General features: G+C 37.6%; 1 protein-coding gene across 3 annotated transcripts in view; it reads left to right on the forward strand.

Annotated features, from left to right (window-relative positions):
- Positions 1-13,629, forward strand: part of LOC119538656 (olfactory receptor 8D4-like) — a 77,192-nt gene extending 63,563 nt beyond the window's left edge. For all 3 annotated transcript variants that reach the window (XM_037841794.1, XM_037841792.1, XM_037841793.1), the window contains exons 3-4: positions 8,644-8,695; positions 12,679-13,629. In XM_037841794.1, coding sequence (XP_037697722.1) covers positions 12,694-13,629 — 936 coding nt within the window. In that variant the 5' untranslated portion in view covers positions 8,644-8,695; positions 12,679-12,693. The remainder of the gene's footprint in view (positions 1-8,643; positions 8,696-12,678) is intronic.
- The last annotated feature ends 11,645 nt before the right edge of the window (positions 13,630-25,274 follow it).

Below are 25,274 nucleotides of genomic sequence, written 5' to 3' on the forward strand. Positions count from 1 at the left end.
GTGCACTATTAAACTAACCAAAACTCTGCACATATATATTCCCTTACAATAAGTAAAAGTGGAACAGTTTTTCAAAGTGTACCAGTTTTTATATACTATGTCCCCCAGAAAATGCCATGTTCTTTGATGCAATCTTGTGGGGACAGATATATTAGTGTTGCTTAGATTGGAATTCTTTGAGTGTTTCCATGGAGATGTGACTCAATCAACTGTGAGTGAAACATTTGATTGGATAATTTTCATGGAGGTGTTACCCCGCCCATTCAGGGTGGGTGATAATTGGATCACTGGAGTTGCATAAAGGAATTCACAGGCAGAGGGAGCTCAGAGCAGCTAAGAGTGATATTTTGGAGAGCAACTGAGAATGACATTTTGAAGAGCAGCTGCAGCTAAGAGAGGACAAAACACCCCAAAAGCAACACTTTGGAAGATGCCATCTTGAAACACAATGTGGAAGCAAGCAGACACCAGCCACATGCCTTCCAAGCTAACAGAGATTTTCTGGATGCCAATGGCCATCCTTCAGTGAAGGCACCCTGTTGTTGGACACTTTATTTCCTTAAGTCTGTAACTTTGTAACCAAATAAATCCCCTTTATAAAAGTCAATCCATTTCTGGTATTTTGCATAATGGGCAGCATTAGCAAACTGGAACACAAAGTGACTGTACCATTTGACATTCCCAACAGCGAGTTATGGGGAGGAATGGAGGAAGAGGAGTGTCTTCAAGAAGTCTGTGTGTATTAGAGGAGCAAACAGCAACAAATCAAACCAAACTCAAACAAAACAAAACAAAAGCTGAATTCTAGTCCTCATTCTGTCACTGATTAATAATTATTATTTTTGGGCAAGTAACTATTCTTTGAGCTTTACCTTTAAAAAAAGATGATTTTATTTGATCTCTATAACCTGTTTAGCAATAACTTTCTATGATAGTATTTTAAGTCATGTGACACATCTGATCTCTGCAGTTAGGGAGATAAGTCTGTAACTTACTTCAGGTTTAGGGACTGCATGGCTGAAATCTCGCCACACATTGGGTCAGTGCCTTCTGCCGGGCTAGGACAAGGCAATGTTTGCTCTCAGCATTATCAGAACAAATCGAATCATTTACTTATTCAATCTTTCACATTCAGGTTACTTTTTTTTTTGAATAGAGGCAGACATATCGTTAAAAATATTACTTAATATAAATGTCTTCTTTCTGTTCTTCTACTCTACCCAGTGCATACTTTCTGAAATTATCTGTCACATAATATTAAAATACTTTGATTATATGTGCAGTTTTGCTAGACTGAAGGTCCTTGAAGAAAATATATATATATTTCAACTGTTGTACTCTCAGTGCCTAAAACATACCTTTCATGTATTAGATGAATTAGATATGACTTGTTGAGTAGATGAACTTCCACTGCCTTAAGACAGTCTAGAAACCTTAACATCCGTTCTTTCTCTAGCCCAAAATGCAATGAGTGGTATTTTGGTTTGCTAATGCTGCCAGAATGCAAAACACCAGAAATGGATTGGCTTTTATAAAGGGGGGTTTATTTGGTTACACAGTTACAGTCTTAAGGCCATAAAGGGTCGAAGGTAACACATCAACGATCAGGTAACTTTACTGGAGGATGGTCAATGGCATCCAGAAAACCTCTGTTAGCTGGGAAGTCACAAGGCTGGCGTCTGTTCCGGAATTCTGGTTTCAAAATGGCTTTCTCCCAGGATGTTCCTCTTTAGGCTTCAGCTTCTTTCCAAAATTTACTCTCAGTTGCTCTTGGGGCATCTGTCCTCTCTTAGCTTCTCTGGAGAAAAAGATTGCTTTCAAAGGCCGTCTCCAAAATGTCTCTGTAAACTGCAGTTCCTCTCTCAGCTCCTCTGTGTTCTTCAAAGTGTCCCTCTTGGCTGTAGCAAGCTTGCTCCTTCTGTCTGAGCTTATATAGTGCTCTAGTAAACTAATCAAGGCTCTTGCTGAATGGGCAGGGCCACAAGTCCATGGAAATTATCTAATCAGAGTTATCACCTACAGTTGGGTGGGTTGCATCTCCATGGAAACACTGAAAGAATTACAATGTAATCAACACTAATACATCTGCCCACACAAGACTGCATCAAAGATAATGGCATTTTGGGGGGCATAATACATCCAAACCTGCACAAGTGGGTACACTTGTGAGTTAATTAAAGCACTTCATCAAATACCTGACCTATGATGTTAGAAACATGGGAAGGAGGGCTCCTTACCTCTTTATATTCCTTGTTCTCCCTTCCCAGAAATTTGATCTAGTATTTAAATGGTCACCAGAACAATTTATGTTCTGCCCAACCTAACTTCTCCTCTCCTCAGTTATTTCTGCAAATGCATTCTTTATTTTAACTGCTTCATCTTCTTCCCTCTCTCTGAGTCCCATTTCCTGCCCTGTGTTTTTGTTCTCTCGAGTACTGAGAAACTTGGCTTTTCTTCCCAGGCTTGTGCTCCAGATGAAATGTAGAGGAGGCTCCATTGGTGACAAAATCACCTCTAACCTCAGGTTGTATTATAATGAGCTTCCAGTCCCTTCTCCTTGAGCTGCAGGGATCTTGGAAATGTAAACATTTTTAGTCTCTGATGGCCTAGAAATTGATAAAGATAATAAAGTATCTCTATTGAGAAAAGACAAAGAGAGAGAAAAATTGTGCGAAACTATAAGGAGTAAGATAATTGTTAAAAAGAAAAGAAAAATCAAAAAGGCAAAAGAGAATATCACAGAAAAATCAGAAAAAACAAAAATAATACACAAATTATACTCTTCTACCTTAGCATATTTGCATATTACCTTCCAGATTCTCTTTCATGCAACCATTTTCCACATGGTTCCATCAAAATGTTTATTCTATATGCAGTCCTGTTTCTGTACTAATAGCAAAAGCATACAAAAGCAGAAGCTATACAGAAGTGTGTGATAACAGTTCCCTGTAATATTTGGGTAATTTCCATTGATCATGCTGCCACCCTTCTTGAGAAATTGGTTGGAGCCAGAGAAATTGGATGGTTCCCACAGCGGATTCCCTCACTCCCCAAAAATACCCAGTATATACTATCAACAGCAGCAAACATATATAAAGACCTTTATTTTTGTAAAATACTTCTGTGTGTATTTTCTTATTTGACCTTTAAAAAAATCCTTAAAATATATATAGAATGACTTAGTATTTTATCTTTTCTTATTTCATAAGGAAAGATTGGCTTAGAAAAGTGAGATAACTTGCCCAAAGGCCGCACAGCCAGTATTTAGCAGAAATGGATCTTAGTAGATCTTCAAATGAGACACTACCGCTCTCTCTCAGAATGTCTGCTTTAGATATTTAACCATCATATTAGTAGGATCTACAAGAGAATGTATAACATGAATCTAGAATCATGCTGGCTTTATAATCAATAACCATGGTAGATCCAGGGATAAATTTAAAAGCTGGAAAGCACTTGGGACTGTGTACAGATGCGCAAATATTTTCCCACTTAAGAGTATCTCAGAAAGTAAAACAATTATATTGTAGCATTAATGATTGCAGGATGTGCTTGCAAATAATTGAACGTAATCCCATCTGGGGCAATTGAAATTTTCTCTAAGCTCTGGAGACCATAAGCAATAATGGAATATTTATGGTCCAAATCAGTATCTATGTTACCTAAAAACATGATTAGGTGCATCTGTGATTCAAACAATACTTTCAAGACAAGAAAGCCTAATAAATTGCAATAAACTTCTAAGATATGTCTCCCAGGGCTGGGGTTTCATAGGCAAGTTGAATAGGTTTCTGGACACTTGCTTTCATTTTCTTTGAAGTGAAAGGATGAGGTCAGACTTCCTCTACTCCTTGAGAAATATTCTTGAGAAGCTTGGGGCTAAGAGGCCCTACTCTGGAAGTCCTCAGTACCCCAGGTGTGGATAGACTGATTCCTGCCTGTGGGACTTGTATCCAAGACAACAGACTATCGTGCTCTCTGTAGGTGAAACAGTTTTCTGAAACCTGATGGAAGAGGAAGTCACAAAGGGGCAATATGGATCTTGGGGACACACATATCAGTGCTGGAAGTCCCCCTTCTGCATGCTGGGACTTAGTGAAAGTGCTGACTGTGTAGGGGTTTATGGGCAGAGAGTATTGATATATTGTACGCATATTACGGAAGGTCTGTACTTCCATTCAGATGTTTTTTCATGCCACTTGGCTTCCCTATTCATCAAGCTGTCTTCCGCAGGTATGGATGATGGCCTTTAGGACAGGATTCCCTGATGTGCACATCTGGCTGATGGTATTTTGCTACACTCTGGTTTAGTGTTTCTTGACCATGTATGAAACACAGGAATACTTATTGAAATCACAAATTCGTTTTCCTACTTCAGATCTACAGGATCAGAATTTTTGGAGGTGGAGCCCATTTTTATTTTGTGCCCTGAATGATTTTTTCAGGCAAACTAACGTTTAGGAATCTGTTCCAGTGATAGCTCTGATAGTTTGGCACCTTAGGGTGTTGGGCATCTTGTGACACTTGGTCTTTGGAGATGGTCCTTAACCTCTTAGGTCCTATCTAGAGTTCTCAGGGTCTTTGAGATGAAGTAGAAGGAAACTACTGGTCCAGGAGTCCTAAATCTAGGGATTCTACAGCCTCTGGGGCTTCACTTCATGAATTACCAGAATGTCTCTGCAAAATTTTGAGTTTGGTAAATTTTTTTTTTTTTTGGAAGAAGTGAAGATGAGCAGCTATTTTTCTAGTTAACTGCAGCAGCTTTGGTATTGTTTATGGCCTTTGTTCCCCATCTGTGTTTGCTGTCTGAATTAAGTGATGTGCGTTACGTCACCTAGAAGGGCACAAAAGTTTTTCTGTACCTCTGCAAATACAAGCAGCCATCTATTGTTCTCTTTGCTTTTGGGGAGCAAAGCATAGGCTATGGTGTGATTCACTCCTGGATTTGATTCTTTGTTCTGCCACTTACCAACTGTGTGGTCTTGAGTAAATAACTTTATCACTTTGAGCTCTGACATTCTCACTGGTAAAATGGAACTAAACATTTACGTCATTGAGTTACTGTTACTGAGATAATGTTTGTAAAATGGCTAGATCCATAGTCAACAAATATCGATTCATTTTGCCTTTTCTTTCCCTCTCTGTTCCATACTCTTAGTCACTGAGGAGCATGTTTGCATGTGCACATCTGTGTGTGTGCATGGGTGTGGCCATGGGAAGGGGGGCAGCTCAGATCTATATATCAGGAGAACTCGGGCGGCCATTTTCAAGATGCTTTTTCAGGAACACCAGAAATTCTTGAGGGATTAGAATGGACAGAAAGCAGGGTCTTAGTTTGATTAGCTTGACCTGGTAAAAATAAACTATATCCACTGTAAATGAGGTATGATTTGGTTCTGGGTCGTCCCCCTTTGAATCCTCCTGGCCCTGGGGGAACTGGAAATAAAAACTTAAATTTAATCGAAATCTCTGTATGTCATCGAGCACCATTAACATTTCTTGGGTAAACATCTAGCAAAGCACAACACGGAAGACCAAATGTAAGCAAAGTGTCCTTACTCCACTGAGCCTCAGCGATATTAGGGCTGCACACCCCCGCGTCGCGGAGTCTGGCGAAGCACAAGCAAAGCCGCGCTGCTCTCGGGCAGCCACGGAGACCCGCGAGGGAACCACAGTGTGAGCGGAGCAGCGCCGCCTAGTGGCTGTTTCCCAGAACTCGCGGTCACGATGCTTTGGTGATAGTGATTGGAGGTTGCCTGTGGGTGCTGAGGTTATTCCCAAACCTAAAAGCTTCACCCAAACGCCTCAGAAGCCCCTCGGTGAAGGGTTCAAAAACAAAAAAGAGAACAAAACATCACCACATCTCTACTTCCACCTGTCTACTTCTCTAGCTCTCTATGGCTTTATACTGGCTCACCTGGCTTTATGGTTTTCTCATTCCTGACCAAAGAATTCTCTCTCCTCTGTGGTAGCACCGGAATTTTGGTGTCTGGATAGAGAAAGTGGGGAGAGGAAGGAGAAAAGCTCACCTCGCCAAATCATTCTCTCTTCTCTGAACGCATACAGCTTTGTACGACTTCTTGATCTTTGTGTTCTACCCCACTAGAGAAATTTTCCTAGAGGAAGCAAAGGAGAATAACAGAGTATGATGTCAGAAAAAATCCATAATTTTATTGCTTTAGCAGGATCACAGCTGCTTTTCACATCTGTGACCTCACCTGATCGCAGTACTTCAAATCCTGTGTTCTTTGTTTTTTAACATACAGGAGAACTCTCAGGGTTCACAGATCTTGCCACAGGATGCATGTACCCAGTTGCATTTTTAAAGATGATTATACCGTGCCAGGGGTGGAAAATAGATACAATTATTATACGAGAATGAGGATCAAGGATTTGCTGGGCGCCTCATAGAAAGCCTTTGTTATATGTGAATGATTACTCTAAGGCAGATGCTATGTTAAGAGTTATACACAGGGCCTCAGCCCACCTTTAATTCAACAACAATAATAAAGAACACAGTAAACTACCTAGATTATCACCTTCCAACTCAGGTGGAAAACCTGACATAACTATAAAGACATTGCTTTAGCTAAATCAACTTTGACTTATCCATATTAACAAAGAAGAATAACACAGATAATCTAAACATTTCTTTTTGCCTTTGGAATGCATTTGTTCTTTTTTTTTTCTTTGGAATGAAATGTCCTCCCCATATATTTGTGTAGTAGCATATTTCAAGTAATTTTTGGTTCCAAAAGAAACTACTTGCATGGTGAGGCAGCATTATACACACACACATACACACATATATACATATATATCATATGTAATATATGCAGATGATCATATATGTTCATAATAGCATGACCTGAGATTTATTTTACTAAACTTTATCAAAATAATAATTCATACACTGGTAATGTGTATGCTGCCTTGTGCTTAAAATACTTGACTCCAATACACATCAAAGCAATAACCTTGCTAGGACAAGGATAGGTAGAATAGATGAATATCAACAATATTTAAGTTTAAGGATAAGCAACAATATTGTATCATAAATGTGAACTCTTCTAACACCATAAACCTCATCATTCATGACTGGTTTGTTCTGGTTAAGAATTGAACTTTTTGTGATTTTGTAGTACATGAAAATCCCTCCTCTATATGTTAGCCTAGTTTCATCCATTTATCAGCTCATGATTTTCTGGACAGGAGAGAACAAAGTATTCTTACTGAATTGGATGATTGATGGGATGAGGGATGTTGAAAGGAATAAGTCCTAGGCCCCAGGGGCACAGTGATGAATGAGAAACGGCCCCTTCCCTCAACAAGCTCCCAAACAGGAGGGAAGATCAGCACATGCACACATGTGGTGGACGAAGTGCTCAAGTGGAGGTTGGTACAAAGGGAGAAAAGGAAGTGTGTGTAAAGAGCTAAAGGAGTGTGCGTGATGCTCATGGCACTTTCACCCAAGAAAATAAATTGTTTTAGAGTAAGGACCATGCTTTATTCACCTTTGCCCCACCTCCAGAAATTCAAGGTCTTTAACATAATAGACAATTTATTGTGAAATAATCTGAAGTGGTGCCATAATTTTTCCGAAACCCAGCTCTGAATTCATCCATTTGCCAGGTTTCAAATGCCATGTGTTACTTCAAGGGTGCCCCAGGTGGATCATCCAGAGGTCACGAGGCACCTCCTGACAGATACTCTGAAGAACCATTACTAGGACTGAAGGGCTGGGCTCAGAGTCATCTCTGATGCAATTAGCTTCCATAATCAGTAGAAGCTAGAAACATTGATCCACTGCCTTTATCCAAAACATACTTGTCATTTTAAGTTCTGCACACTTTCCTTATGTTATCTGCTTCCCAGTTCCTTTGTTTATGCCTTTAGCTACATCTTGAATATCCCTGCATATTCTCTCTGTTTAAGTGAATTCTCCCCACTTTTGAGACAGTTTAAAATCTATCCATCTATAGAGATTGCCTGTAACACAGTACACAGCAGCGCTCTGCCTGTCTCTGAGCTCACACAGTACCCACTGCCAATTCCTTGGAGCACTGCCTGTGGTGTTTCCTCATCCAGAAGTTTCCCAGGGTAAGGCACATCTGGGAAGTACATCCACCCCACAGGATTGTGAGCTCCTCAAGGGACGAATTTTGAATCCCATTTCTATGTGCCTAATCTATGGTAGATGCCCAAAATATATTTATTAAATAAATAAAAGTTTCCACCATTTTTCACTTACAATATATAACTGGAAATCTGTCTACCTCTATATTTTGAGAATACTTTCTGTGAGAAACAATTTTCTTTTCCTCATCCATTCCAAACTTTTAACACCATGATTCTGAATATTTTCCCAGTGAGGAACTATTCTAAATGCATTTCTCTGGAAACAAGACCTCATTACATGACTAGGTTTCCTCATGTGCAAAAGATTATCACAGTCCAGGGACAGTTCTTTACAGATCTACAGGCTGCTAACCCTCAGGAGATGAGAAACCCTTGGGGCCTCCTGGGCCTTATATTTCTGTACCCCAAATACTCCAACTGATTCACTCAGACCTAGTTCCTGTTGACTGTGGTGTTAAGACACTTAAAGAAGAAGGTCTAATGAATCCTTCTTTATTCCCAAAGTCACGAGGATTGGAAAAAGAAGAGATACTCACCTAGAGGCTTCAGGAGGGAGGTGAGTTACAGAGCTATGATGTCCCTATTACATGGTTATTAAAACATGTTCGAAATCCAACTCCCGGCCATCCACAAGAGCTCTAGAGTCCCTGTGACCAAGGAGGGGAGGGACCGAGGACGTGACCATGCATCTTCGACCCTCACCTTGTCTAAGCAACCTGGTGTCTAATCTGGGAATTAATAATCACCAGCTTTTAAAATAGGGATTATATATTTATAAAATATATTTATATAGACCTCTACACTGCACAAATTGTATTTATTGATGTTCACACATATTGTCTCATTTAATTTGTACAAACAATCCCTTGAAGTATTTATTATTATTATTATTTTACAAATTAAACCATGAAGCTCAGAGGTTCTATGATGAGTCAGATGTTGCACTGCAAATGTTAGTGCTGGAGTTGAACAACATCTTATGACTCATGGACTGGTGCTCTTTGTGCCACCTCTGTGCTGCTGAGATTTGTAAATTAGGTCAGAATTGGGAAAATATACATATATATTCTAGACCGGTGCTGTCCACTACCATAGCCACTAGACACATTTGGCTACTGAGCATTTGAAAGGTGGCTAGTCTGATTTGAGACGTGATGTTAGTATAAAACACATTCTGGATTTCAAAGATTTGCACACACAAAAAAGGTAAAATATCTTCTTAAAATTTTCTATATCCATTATCTGTTGAAATGATAATATTTTGGCAATTTTACGGATACTTTATGGTGCCTTTGAAATGTTTAAAAACATCTTTTTATACTTTTGAATTACTAAAAATGCAACTGAGCTGTCACGTCTGTCTGGGTAGTTGATTATTTTGGATGGTACTCAGGCATACAACATAAAATTTTATCCCTAGTCTAGTGGAGCCTTGCTCCTGAAAATTGGGAAGTAGTGCAGCTACTGTTTAGTAGATGGTTAAATAAATTATATCCTGACTATTATTGTTCATTTTTCCACGAATTAAGACTTAATCTGTAAAACATTGCTTTACACAAACACAAAATCTTAACATAATTTATTGTAATAAATTATTTGATATGCATACCCCTGAGTTCACGCATAGGTGGCAAAATATTGAAATATAAAATTGTACAGCTCCTGTCCTTCATCTGAGGAGGCTTTCCTCGAAGAGATGTTTTCAGAGATTAGGTTTATGTGATCATGAATTTGTCCAGGTCCATAGAACAGCAGAGGGAGGGTCAGAGGAGGAAACAAGAAAGAAAAAATATTTTTAGTTTTAGGAGAGAATAACCTACAGTATTGCCTCTCAAACTTTAAATATTGTTGGGATAAGGGAACTCCAGTTCAGTGGTTTTGCTAGAAAAACCTGGGCCACGGGGAATTGCGGACAAGCTGGAATTCTGCCTGTCCAATTTGACTCTCTCTCATGCTGATTCTAAGCCAGTAGGTCTGGAATAGGACCTGGGTTTACGCATTTCGAACATGCTCCCAGGTGATGCTGCTTGTCTGTGGTCCACACATTGAGTAGCAAAGACCTGAAGCACAGACATGATTTGGGAACTAGGAAATGCAGGAAAGAGCAACCTAACTGGCTTGACTACAGGGCATAAGGATGAGGGACACTGGGATAAAACAAAGACATGGGCAGGACCATGGGCATTTAACTTTGGTAGGAAATGGAAATATGGGAAAATTAGATATGTGATGAAAAGTGGCCAGAGTATTTGTGACACTCAGGACAGAAAAAAAACCATGAGAGTAAAGACAAAAACAAAACAAAACAAAGCCCTAGTACATAGATCTTCTCGCACACTCCTTTGCTATTTCTCTCTGTGGTCTCTATGAATAGACCATATCTGTGCATGATATCAGGTAATGCATGAAGGGAAAGGAAGACTCCAGGGTATTACAGTAACAAGCAAAGGATTTTCTCTTTTGCACGTGATTCCCCTGTCTGCCTCCCTCAGGATGGAAGAAAAGAGCAGATCCAAGGGGCATGTGTTGTGGGCTGTGTGGACTTTGGATACCTGCTCCATGACATGAAACTTCTTTGTTTTGAACTGAGAGAGGGATTGGGGCATCAGGACAAAGCATCTGCACTTTGGGAACTCAAGGGGCCAAGGGAAGTGTGCTTGGCCCAAGATGGCAATGACAGGTGGGAACCAAGAAGTCACAGCAGCTTCCTGAACAGCCAGGGAGAAAAGTAGACCCTGGGTTGGCAGGTTGAGGAAATGCTAAACCAGATGTCTGAGCAGGGCTTTGTATAATAGCTGAGAAACATGAGAATTGAGAGAGGGCTCTGTGCCCAGCCCAACACTAAAAGGAAAATGGCTCGATACCTCAGAGATAAGGCCTCCCTTGAACTTGGGTCAGGGAACCCCAAGCCCTGGGTCACTTTTGCCTCCCTCCTGAGGAGAGGGGTGACTGGAAGGCAGGAAGGCTGTGCGGGTTGCTGGCAGTACTCTTTTTTTTTTTTAATTCATTTTTATTGAGATATATTCACAGACCATGCAGTCATACAAAACAAAGCATACATTCAATTGTTCACAGTACCATTATATAGTTGTGCATTCATCACCAAAATTAATGTTTGACATTTTCATTACCACACACTCAAAAATAATAAAAATTAAAATTAAAGTGAAAAAGAACAATTAAAGTAAAAAAGAACACTGGGTGCCTTTTTTTTTTCTCTTCCCCCATTTTGCTACTCATCCATCCATAAACTAGACAAAGGGGAGTGTGGCCCATATGGCTTTCCCAATCCCATTGTCACCCTTCATAATACATTTTTATACAATCGTCTTCAACATTCATGGGTTCTGGGCTGTACTTTGATAGTTTCAGGTATTTACTGCCAGCTCTTCCAGTTCATTAGAACCTAAAAAGGTTTGTTGTCTATATTGTGCATAAGAGTGCCCACCAGAGAGACCACTCAGCTCCTTTTGGAATCTCTCTGCTGGCAGTACTCTTATTAGGCTCCCTGGAGTTCCCCTGAGTGCCTCAGGCTAGAGAATCAGGCTCAGCCAGACACAGCCAGAGACCCAGCAGGCAGAGCCCTTTGTGGGAGGTCTAGCCATCAGCCAGCTGCACTGAAGTGTCAAGAATAGGTTTCCACCTGGAAATCAGTTTACAGTTAGATTAAAAATAGAACAACAGAAAAACAAAAAGACATTTTCCTAGAATGTATTCTGAGCCACACTGCTACCTACAAAGTGCTAAAAAGAAAGAGAAGGAAAGAAGGAAGGAAGGAAGGAAAGGAGGGAGAGAGGGAGGGAGGGAGGGAGGGAGGGAGTAAGGAAGGATAATCATTGCTCTCATCAAATAAGTTTGGGAAATATTGTATGTTATATAACCTTCTGGGAGAATCTGAGACATCCTTCAGTTCAGAAACCTGTTTATCTTTATGTAACTCACATTTCTGAAACTCCTAGGATCCTCAGCTACTTATTTAATGTAACACCTATAAACATACCCCTGGAATTAAGACGCTGCTGACTACCCTTGGGAACCTTGACACAGGAAATCATAATTTGTTGTTACCTTGGCAACAAACACTTTCTCTGTAGAAAATCCTGGAGACAGAACCATTCCCAGGAAAATGTGTCATTAGCAAGTATTTCCAGGGCCCCTGCCTCTTCTTTATGCACCTCTTCAACCGATTTGCCTTAGCAAAACCTCCCCATGGTTTTCAGCATTGGTCACATCTCTCATTCTGGAGTGAAAGGTTTTGTCCTTTGATAAAGGAAATTGAGACACTGGAGGGGATGAGAAAGTGAACTTATGGTTCCTCAGCTGTACAGGTAGGTAGATGCTTTCACCATTTTGTCTGGGTTCTTGTCTTTTTGGGGATCAAAGTCCCCAAGCATCAAAGGTGGCGCAGGCTTAGTGCCAAGGGGATAAGGGAACTCTGGTTCAGTGGGTTCAAGCCTAGAAAAACCTGAGCCATGGGGAATTGTGGACAAGTTGGAATTCTGCCTGTCTAATTTGACTCTTTCCCTCTCATCTCCACAGGTTTCCCAGAAGAGAATGGGTGTGAGAAACTGTTCCACAGTGCCCGAGTTTTTTCTTTCAGGATTAACTGACCAACCAGCCCTTCAGCTGCCCCTTTTCTGCCTCTTCTTAGGGATGTACATGGTCACTGTGGTGGGAAACCTTGGCATGACCTCAATTATTGGGTTGACTGATCAACTCCACACCCCCATGTACTTTTTCCTCAGTTGTTTGTCTTTTATAGATGTCTGCTATTCTTCAGTCATTATCCCCAAAATGCTGGCAGGGTTTCTATGCAAAGGTAAAAGGATCTCCTATTCTGGATGCATGACTCAGCTGTTTCTCTTCTGTATTTTTGTCATTTCCGAATGCTACATGCTGGCAGCAATGGCCTATGATCGCTACGTTGCCATCTGTAGCCCACTGCTCTACAACGTCATCATGTCCCCTCGGGTCTGCTCTCTGCTGGCGGCTGCAGTCTTCTCAGTAGGTTTCACCGATGCCATGATTCATGGGAGTTGTATCTTAAGGCTGTCTTTCTGTGGAACAAACATCATTAGACATTATTTCTGTGACCTCGTCCCCCTTATTAAACTCTCCTGTTCCAGCACTTCCATTGATGAGCTTTTGATTTTTGTCATTGGTGGATTTAACATGGTGGCCACCAGCCTGACAATCTTCATTTCTTATGCTTTTATCCTTTCCAGCATCCTCCGCATCAACTCTAGGGAGGGCAGGTCCAAAGCGTTTAGCACCTGCAGCTCCCACCTGACGGCTGTGCTTGTATTTTATGGCTCTATCATGTTCATGTATCTCAAACCCACTTCCGGCAGTTGGGTCACCCAGGAGAAAGTGTCCTCAGTGTTTTACACCACCGTGATTCCCATGGTGAATCCCCTGATATATAGTCTGAGGAACAGGGAAGTGAAAAATGCACTGATGAAACTCTTAAGAAGAAAAATATCTTCATAATGAATACACTGTTTATTAAAGTTATGTACTCAATCAATATTCATGTATTCATAATCATTTATTTGCATATATTTGTTTATAACTTGCCTCTAGATTATTAAATATGTTCACACACAATAAGATTAATAAAATGTAAAATAAGCCTGCAAGTGAAAAATAAGCAAATATTTTAAATTTAAAGCTTAATATCATTGCTGGGATTGAACATCAAATTTTACCATTAATTTCCAAAAAGAAAAATATACTATATAGTCATATCAGACAAAAATCATGCCAAATTCTCTTGGAGAGACAAAGCATTTCCTCTTCTTTATCTCACTCAAAAAGTCATTTCTCTTAGGGAAATTTGCACAGAAAACATTGAGCAGTGTGATGGAGATCATCGCAACAATTTCACAATCAATGAAGAAGAATACTTTGCTATTGCTTTTTTGAAAAGGGCTTATTAAAGGCCAATGTTGTATTAAGAGTGTAATTCAGTAAAGGAGATTCAGCAAAGGCTAAGCTAATAGGGTCCCAGTATTTGGCCCTGGAAGATCTGAGGATAAGACTTAAACTATCTAGACTAGGAGATGATGTTCAGACAACGTTATCTAAATATCACTTTTTTTTTTAAAGCTGGGCCAGTAAATATGCAGTATTATACTACTTTCTATTTGTTTCTTTTGAGTTCATCTTTTACTCTGGGCTGTAAACTAAGTGTCTTTATTTCCCTCCATATCATATGTTTTGAATTAAATATAATGAAAAAGTTAATTGTTTTCAAGAATGAATTCTTATATGACCAACAAAGATAATGTATGAGGAGTATGATATGTTAATTAATGTACTTAGCATGTGCTTATCATGCATACTATGTGCCCAGTATTAGAATATCAAAGTGAATATGATGTTAATTAAAACAATTGATCTTGTAATTTCAAGTGTTTCCACAAAGTGAACTCCAGATTCAGCTGGTTTCACTCATAAATTCTATCAATCATTCAAGAAAGAAATGATAACAATTTCGCATAAAGGTTTTCAGAAAAGGAGACTCAACAATTCAGGACTCAAATTACATGGACAACATTACCCTGATGCCTAAACCATACAAAAACTGTGCAAAAAGAGACAATACAATATCCTTCATGAACCTTTGTGCATGAATCCTTAACAAAAAATTAGCAAATTGAATCCAGTGATATACGAAAATGATAATACATCAAGATAGAAAAATGAAGAATGTGTTCAGGATTGTTTTAACATTCAAATAGCAATCAATGTAATGACCACATGAACAATAAAGGGAGGAAAATCATATCAAAGAATGAATGCAGAAGTAGCATTTGACAAAACTGGTCATTTGTTCCTGAAGAAAATCTTTCAACAAAATAAAATTTTTTTTTTCTTAGCCTGATAAAAAGGCATCTCTGACACAATTACACCCAACATCATACTTAATGGTAAAAGATCTAATTCTTTATTCCTCTAAGATTGGAAGCAAGGCACAATAGTTTACTGTCACCAGTTTCTTTTCAACATTTTATGGGACTTCTCAGGTAGTACAATAAGACAAGGAAGAGAAACCTGGAGTGTGGATCAGAAATGTGGAAATAAAACTGTCTTCATTCACAGATGAAATATTTATGTCAAAGATCATAAGGAATCTATAAAAATATTTTAAAAAAGCTACTGGAACTAATTAAATTTGGCAAAGTCATAGAAAACTTCAATGAAAAATCAATTGTATTTTGTATACTACTAAAGGACACTTTGAAAATACAATTTTAAAAGAAAACATTTACTGTGGCAGCAAACACATGAAATACTTGGTGTGCTATTTTGAAGCTGTTATGTACGCCATAAAAGACTATTCTTTTAATCCACTCTTGTGGGGACAGACCTATTGTGGGTGGGACTATTTAATTAGATTGTTTCATGGAGATGTGACTCTGCCAGTTCAAGGTGGGTATTAATTAGTTTACTGGAGTCCTTAAGAGAGCTCAGGGGGAGCGAGAGAGAGAGAGCTCAGAGGTGACACAGACACAGATGTTTGGAGATACTAAGCTAAAAGATGAAGCCCAGAGTTTGCCCCAGAGAAGTTAAATGAGAACCCACAGATGCTTAAGAGCAAGCCACTGGAATCAGAAGCTGAAAGCAATGCAACCTTGGAGAAAAGGACCGGCAGACACCAGCTATGTGCCTTACCAGCTGACAGAGGAGTTCTGGATGCCTTTGGCCTTTCTTCAGTGAAGATATCCTCTTGTTGATGCCTTAGTTTGAACACTTTTATGGTGTTACAACTGTAAATTTGTAAACTAATAACCCCCCATTGTAAAAGCCAATCCATTTCTGGTATACTGTATTCTGGCAGCGTTAGCAAACCAGAACACTTAGGAATATATTTAATTGAATATCTACAAGACCTATACCCTGTTCAATGATTGACAAGCTCAATATTATTATATTATAGATCCAATCCAATTCAAGCTAATACCAATTAAATGCCCAGTTGTAGAAATTGCTAAGGTGATTCTAAAACATACAGAAATATGTAAGATTTAGAATTGCTAAAACAATTCAAAAAATTGAAACAAAGTTGCAGAAACTTCATAACCTAGTTTCTTGATTTACTAGAAAGCTACAGAAATCCAAAAATGTGTTATTGGCATAAAGAGACAATGGTGTGTGATAGCATGTCCAGAAATAGATCCATGGGAGGAAAAATAGTGATTTTCAACAAAGCTGCCATGGTAATTCATTGGGACAATATAGTCTTTCCAAAATTTTGCTGGAGAAAATGGATATCTATGAGATAGAAAGAAACACAGGCCCTTTTCCCAAATGCCACACAAAATTTAATTTGAAGTGGATCTTAGACCTAAACATAAATACCAAAACTATGAACTTCTAGAATAAACATTGCAGAATGTCTTCACAAACTTGGGAAAGGAGAAGATTTCTTTGGTAGGTCACAATCTCAGATAATTAAATTTTAAAAATTGATAAAATTGGGCTTCATAAAAAATTGTATCTTTTTCTTTTTGAAAGACACTGTTAAGAAAATAAAAAGGCAAGCCCTGAACAAAGAAGGAATAACCATAATACATATATCTGATGAAGAACTTGTATACAGGATATATAAAGAAATCAGACAAGTATATAATAAAACAAACAGTCCAATTAAAACTGCACAAAGGTTTTGAATAGATGCTTCACAAAAATGATAAAGGAATGGCCAATAAGCACATGAAAAGTTTCACAATATCATTGGTTATCAGGGGAAATGCAAGTTTAAACCACAATGTGATACCAGTGCACAACCACTGAGAACAATGATAACATGTGCTAGTGACAATGTGGGCAAACTGGAAATCATCCGTTACTGATGGGAATATAAAATGGTACTGTGAGTCTGGAAAACAGTTTTGCAGTTACATACTATATTACACAACATTTGATCCTGCTATTTCACTCTTAGGAATTTACCCAACAGAAGTAAAACATGTCCATGCAGCTTTTACACAAAGTGTTCATAGAAGCTTTCTTCATAATAGCCCAAAACTGCAAACAATCAAATTTGCCTCAATGGGGAAAAATTAAGCAAATTGTGATCTATACATATAATGGAATACTGCTTAACAATTTAAGGGAAGGAACTACTGATACACATTATTGTTACATGGACAAATCTTAAAACCATTATGCTAAGTGAAAGAAACCAGATATAAAAAGTAATTATTTTATAATCCAATTTATATGAAAGTAGGAAAGACAAATCTCATCTACAGTGACAGAAAGCAGTATAGTGGTTGCATAGAGTCATAAGTGGGAATAATTTGTTTGGAAAGAGACACAAAAGAACATTTTGGGATGATGGAAACATGCTCCGTATTGATTGTGGTGGTAGTTACATGGGTATACCCATTTCAAAACAAGTAAACAGACAAAACTATTAATTGCACACTTCAAGTTGATGGACTTGCTGTGAATTCATTTTAATAAGTAACTAAAAAGAATCAAATGTCTGACTCCAGGGAGGATATAAAATGTTGTGACAAGTCAACATCCTTGTTACAATAATAAAAAAGGATATATTGCAAATTCCATATTATTAGCAATACCCAGAAGTTTAATACAATAGAAATATCATTGTTTTAGTTTGCAATTCCCTAATGACGTTTGATATTGAGCATCTTTTCATGTGCTTTTTTGCCCGATGTATATCTTCTTTGGGGAGATGTCTGTTCAGATCTTTTGTCAGCTGTGTAATTGAGCTTTTTGGTTTTGTTGTTGAGTTTTAAAGATTCTTCATGTATTTTGGATACAAGTCCTATTCGGATACATGATTTGCCATAAGATACCACAACACACCTATTAAAATGTCTAAAATCTAAAACACCAATGAAAGCACATGCTGGTGAGGATTTGGAGCAATGGGACCTCTCATTCATTGCTGGTGAGAATGCAAAATAGAACAGCCACTTTGGAAGACAGCGTGGCAGTTTCTCACAAAGCTGAACATAGGCTTACTGTATGATCCAGCAACCTCATCCCTAGGTATATACCCAAGTGAGTTGAAAACATGTCCATACAAAAACCTGCACATGAATATTCATAGCAACTTTATTCATAATTGCCCAAAATTTGAAGCAACCAAGATCTTCTTCAACAGGTGAATAGATCAACCAACTGTTGTACATCCATACAATGGAGTATTATTTTGTGATAAAGAGAAATGAGCTATCAAGCTATGAAAAGACCTGGAAGAAACTTAAACACATATTGCTAAGTCTGAAAAAGCTACATACTTTATGATTCCAGCTATATATCATTCTGGAAAAGACAAAACTATAGAGACAGTAAAGAGATCAGTAGTTGCCAGAGGTTTAGGGGGAGGAGGGAGAAGGTTGAATAGGTGGTGCACAGGGCCGGTTTTAGGACAGTAAATCTATATGATGCTGTAATGATGTGTACTGTGTTGAATAGTGTTTCCCAGAAATTACATCTACCTGTGGCCTCAGAATGTGACTTCTTTGGAAATAAAGTCTTTGCAGATGTCCTGAGTTATGTTCAGATGAGGTCATACTGGTCCAGCATGATCCAGCATGAGCGTCTCCACATAAGACAAGGGAATATGTGCAGAGTCACGGAGGGAAGGCAGCATGTGGAAATGGAGGAAGATTGGGAGGGAGGCTGCCACAAGCCAAGGAATGCCTGGAGCTGCCAGAAGGTGGAGGAGGCAAGGATGGCTTGTTCCCTACAAGATTCAGAGTGAGCATGGCCTGCCAACATCTAGTTTCAGACACCTAGCCTCCAAAACTGTGAAAGAAGACATTTCTGTGGATTTAAGCCATCCGGTATATGGTTATTTGTTATGGCAGCCCTTGGAAACTGCTATGTGGTGGATACATGGCATTATGCATTTGTTAAGCTCCACAGACCATGTGCTGGTTTGAATGAATTATGTCCCCCAGAAAAAGCCATATTCTTTGATGCAATCTTGTGGGTCAGACATTTTATTGCTGATTAGATTGGAATCCTTTGAGTGTTTCATGGAGATGTGACCCATGCAACTGTAGGTGATAACTCTGATGAGATAATTTCCATGGAGGTGTGGCTGCACCCATTCAGCATGGGCCTTGATTACTGGAGCACTATATAAGTTCAGACAGAAAGAGGAAGCTTGCTACAGCCAACAGGGACACTCTGAAGAATGCACAGAAGTGGAGAGAGTAGCTGCAGAGGAGAGACAGTTTGAAGATGGCCATTGAAAGCAGACTCTTGCTCCAGAGATGCTGAGAGAGGACAAACACCCCAAGAGCAGCTAAGAGTGACATTTTTGAGGAACCGCAGCCACCATTGGCCATCCTCCAGTGAAGGTACCCGATTGTTGATGTGTTACCTTGGACACCTTGTGGCCTTAAGACTGTAACTGTGTAACCAAATAAACCCCCGTTTACAAAAGCCAATCCATCTCTGGTATTTTCCATTCTGACAGCATTAGCAAACTAGAAAAGACCAGAACAGCACAAAAAGTGAACTCAAATATACGGTACGGTCTTTAGTTGATAATAATGTATTAATATTGGTTCATTAATTGTAACATATATACCACACTAATGAAAGATGTCTATAAGAGGAGAAACTGCTTGTGGAAAAAGGGGGTATATGGCAATTCTGTACCTACTGCCCAACTTTTCTATAAACCTAAAACTGCTCTAAAAAGTAGTCTATTGACTTAAAAAAACCCAAACTATAATAGATGTTACTTATTAAATGACAGCAATGATAACATTTTATATGAATTATGAGTCATGTCTAAATACTCAGAAGCAAAATTTTCAAATAAAGAATACAAATAAATGAACTAAGTATGCAAATCTATATTAAAGAAAAACAAAAATATTCCAAATAAACTTCAGAGAATAATAAATATAAATGATGAATTTAATTCCAAAAATAATCAAAGAATTGAGTAACATATCAAAGAGCTAAATTATTTAATACGTAATTAAATTGGATTAATAAAAATAAGCGGAACCATAAACAAACAAACAGAAATGGGAAATAAAATATGACAAAATTATAAATTAAAATATAAAAATTAAAAATGATAAAAGAATAGCATATACCACTCTACAATAACTTGAAAATCTTAGTGAAGTAGACCATTTTTTATTGTGGTAATACATATAACATAAATATGCCATTTTAATCATTTTTAAGTTAAATGTACAATTCAGTGGCATGAATTACTTTTATGATGTTGTGCAACCATCACCACCTTCCTTTACTAAAACTTTTTCATCACTCACGACATCCCTTGATCAATAATTCTCCTTTTCCTCTGTATCTGGTAATCTCTAGTATACGTTTGTCTTTATAAATTTGCTTATTCCATATATCCCATATTCTACATCAAAATTTCATCCAAAAAAACTTAGAATTCATTTATATCGAGGAATCTATCAAAATTTGTTTCATATAAATAGATCCAATTAGAAAATATTGATGATCACAATAGGTGCCTTAGCCTTTTCCAATTTATGATATAAAACATAGAAACAATAACCAAAAAACACTTCAAAATTTTCAATAATATAATAATAAAAGGACATCCTACCCCAATAAATAAAAAAAGACATATTAATATTAAAAGTAGAGAAGCAAGACAAAGAAATTTGCTAGCACTATAATTATTTAATTTTTTTTCTGGATTTATGATATCCAAATTGTTGAAAGATATTAAAAATGTATTGCTTTAAATACAAATAAAGCTAGATCATATGGGAGGAGAAGTCACAGAATCTTTCATGGAATCAAATCAATATTCTTGCAAAAAAATTTGATATGAATAGAAAATGAGTATGTGATTAAATAAATACCACAAACCAACAGCAAAGGGCTAAGTTATACAATAGTGTTTGAAGAGTTAGCTTTTAAGGAAAATAAGTTAGCCCTTCAAAACCTAAGAAAATTCCAGATTCTTTATAGATTTAGATGGAAAAAAATTTTAAAAAAGGAAAAATGAACAAAATCCAGGTGAATAAAGATAAGATACTGCAATGAATGATACCTGTCTAAACATTAAAAAAAAATTATGGCAAAATATTTAAAAGACAAGATCTATGAAAAAGTAAAAACCTCTGTATATGCACATACATACATAGGTATAAACATTCATATTTACAAATATAAATTAGTGCACATATATATCATTACTTATCTATTTTAATATACATATAGCTTTCTTAATGCAGCTTCACTGAGATATATTCACACACCATACAAACCATCTGAAGTGTACAATCACTGGCTCACAGTCTCATCACATAGTTGACATAAAACCCCATGATCAATTTTTGGACATTTTCATTACTCCGTAAGAGAAACGGAAATAAAAAAGTACACCCAAATCCTCCCCCTATTATTGGCTCATAGTATTGGTGTAGTACATTTCTTACTGTTGATGAAAGAGTATTAAAATATTACTGTTGACTATAGTTCATACTTTGCAATAGTTACATTTTCCCATATACCCCTTTATTATTAATTCTTTGTAATAGTGCCATCCATTTGTTCTAGTTCATGAAAGAACTTTTTGATATTTGACATATTCATTTTTACATATGCAAACACATACATCTGTACATATGAACATATATATGTTTATTTATATATAAAGAGACCTACTGTTCTTAGTAAATAACTCATAAACAGGATAAACAAAAACTGTGAAACACAAACACTACGTTGAAAATCTGGGTAAAGAAAAGACACCTAAACCAAAAAGAAAGTCATGAAAAATTTTTTGAAAGTCAAAAATGTTTATATGCATTAACAATGAAAACTGTTTTTTAAAATTAGATTAAAAAAAATTCAGTTGAAATTGGTGGAAAAAGTTGTCAGTATTTACTGGTAGTGAGAGTGTGGTGAGATTGGATATCTCACATTCCTCAGTTAAGAGTGTAAATTGGCAACTTTTCTGAAAAGCAATTAGATAACAAGAATTCAGTAGAACTTAAATATCTCTGAGGGATATGGTATAAGACATCAACAAATTTTAAAATTAACACATTTTTATGCATTTTATAAATTTTCCCTCATTAACATACATATGTAACCAAAAATTTAGATGATTTTTAACATCATTAAGGAAAATGTGCAAATAGCAATTGGTAGAGAGCAATAAAGTCGGATTGAGGTGCAGGTTTAAGGTGATTTACTGGTCTCATTGACTTTCTCAGTGAAGCTTTTTATTTGTTACATTGAAATCTTTAATCTGTTTAGTAGTTTATCGCGGTTATAAAATAGGATGCCAGAGAATGGTAGGAAGAGTGTTGGAGACAAAGAATTACAAAATTTTATCTTTGGATTATGGGGCTGTGAAGAGGTGATGCAGAAAAGTCTCCAAACTAGAGGGAGAGAATTAATTTATCCCCCAGGGGAGGCTTACCTGGGTCAGTCCCTTTCTTGCCTGGGTCCTGGGCATGGTCCCCAGTGACGCTGGGCTCCGGGGGGCATCAGAGGTTTGCCTGCCCCACGCCCGACGTTTACGTTTTGCTCCGTCAATAATCCCTCTGCACTAGAACTCACCAACCTCAACTCCCCAAAGCCCCCTTGGGACCTGATGGAATCTCGGCAGTCTTAAATATTTTTACCTGAATTTATACATCTATCATTGCTACAGGGATATCTTAAATGGGAAGTCCAGGTGAGTGAACCATAGGTATTTCATAAATTTCTGAAGCTTTTTCTCATTCAGTTGGAGATGTCCACATCTGAAATTATCCATTGGGAGAACACGGTATAGAGTTTAATCCTGGCTGTGCTACTAACTAACCTTGAAAATTGAGCATGCCATTTCACTTCTCTGGGGCTCAACTCGAACTCAATGACTTTATATTAGAGTCTAAGACCATTTTTGCTGCTAGGGTCTCTCTACATTTAGTGTAGAGGAATTAGATTTAAAATTCAACTAAGGGTTTCCCCTTAAATAGAAATACATGCTCACTTAAATTGCTTAGAGTAATTAAAAGGTTTAAGCATTTGTAATTCCTTTAGCCAAGCGAGAATTCCCAAATTTTAAACTTTTACTTAAACTGAATATTCAGATGCCACAGTTGGAAAATATTAAAGCCTAGGTTTGATTCCCTCCCTCCCCTGCTTATAAACCCTGTATCCTTAACCTGACTTTTAAAGTGGAGGCCACAATCTGCCCTCTGCCTACTTTTCCAATATTGTCTTTTTATCACTATTTTTGTTTCAAACTAGACATTTTGACTTTACCCAGACACGGTCACATAGCCACATATTTTCTGAATCTGTCTCTTCCCTCTAAAATGCACACTTCTAATCCACCCTATTTCTGATAGTTAAAAAATCTTTTCAAATTTCAAGATACAGCTATCATTTATTAATATTTAAGATACTGCTACCTAGCGCTGTTCCAGGTACTAGGCTAAATGCTTGTAATACATTCTCTAATTTAATGCTTAAGCCATCTCTACAGACTAAGTGTTATTATCCTAAGTTTACAATTTTGGGAAACTGCAAGGTGGCATGTGATGCACAGGTTAGATTTGGAACAGGGACTTGCTCATGTGCTCACAGTTAATGGGCGCCAGGATCTATGCAGATGACACTGGCTGCACAGCACGTGCTTTCCTCTCTATCAGAGCTTGCTTCTATAGAGTTAGCAAATGTTACCATTGTTGTGTAACTGCAGGGTTTCCGGACAATAGAGATCCCGAGGTGACTGAAACATGCACCTGCCCCTGAGGCTTCACAGTTCTTCAGAACTCCAGGCAGAAGGAATTTCTCTCTCCCAGTTGCAAGAGGTTTATACCTTTTTAAAGACATTTACCACATTCCTAATTGATCAAAGTGATTGTTTCTTTATCTTTCCATCTAAAATAAGCTCCAAGAAGGTGGAGATCTTGAATAAATTATCCATTTTTCTTTCGGTTGCTAGTAAACTCTGCTTTACACAAAATATTCTGAGACTAAAGAATTACTGAATTGGACAGTATAGAAAATTCACACATGCAGATACAGAATAATACCTAAAAACGTATGTTTAATAAAACCCCAGTATGTCAGCTAGAATTCTTCGATCTACATTTACGCTTCCAGCTAAAAGACATCTTACTGTGAAGACTCCACAGCATCTGCGGAAAGATTTCAGGGATGAAGGACTAGAGTAAACTCTGTCTGTCCTGGCTTGGTCTCATCTCTAACAGTGAATCTGCTTAAAATACAAAGAGATTGGAAGAACGTCATGACTTCCATATCATTTACGTATCTTGTGTTATTTGATACTTAAAATATCTTGGTGAGGAAAGATGGGCATATTGTTATTTTCTTTATATAGACAGGAAAACGAAAGCTGACAGACCTTAAGTTACTTCCCCAAGGTCACATATATATTAGGGGCAAAGCCAAGGATTAGAATCCAGGTTCCCCGAGGTAATTTCTGGAGCATAGGCTTTTCTCAGGCTGTTCACAAGATCTCAGACACAAACTAGTGTACTCCCATGGGCTAGACAGGGCAGCTTGCCCGTACTTCCAGGTTTTGTGGCCATTCTTACAAAATGTTTGAATTTATTGCTTAAATAATGATTCTCCAAATAGTTGTTTGAATCTATTGCCTACATTACGATTCTCTAAATAACACTTTAAGATAAAGGAGACATTGATCAAGAACTCACAAGTGGCACCAAATTACTGTAATACAACTAACCTAGATTGTCATTGAAATCAACCTTGAATTATTTTCAATACTGTTGAGTAGAACTTTCTGTGATGTTGGAAATATTCTATACCTGCTCCACTCATTGTGGTTGCTACTAGCAACGTGTGGGTGAGGGTGCTTGAAATGTAGCTGGTGCAACTTAAAAACTTTAAATCAAATTAAATTTTAATTATTTAATTCATTTAAATAACCACATGCAACTAGTGACAACCATCTTATACATGCAGATTTAGAGCATTCTCATTGAAATTCAAGCGTTTCAAAGCACTGGGAATTTGAGCAGAGTATATGCTTCCCAACTGATTTTTTTCTAGGGTTTTTCTCTCTCTTGCATTTTCCTGGAATTTCATTTTTCTTTTTTATTTTCATTTTCTTTTAATATGTCTTTTAATTTTCCTTAGGTGTCATT

The sequence above is a fragment of the Choloepus didactylus genome, chromosome 6, assembly GCF_015220235.1.
Source record: "Choloepus didactylus isolate mChoDid1 chromosome 6, mChoDid1.pri, whole genome shotgun sequence".
Taxonomy (NCBI): Eukaryota; Metazoa; Chordata; class Mammalia; order Pilosa; family Megalonychidae; genus Choloepus; species Choloepus didactylus.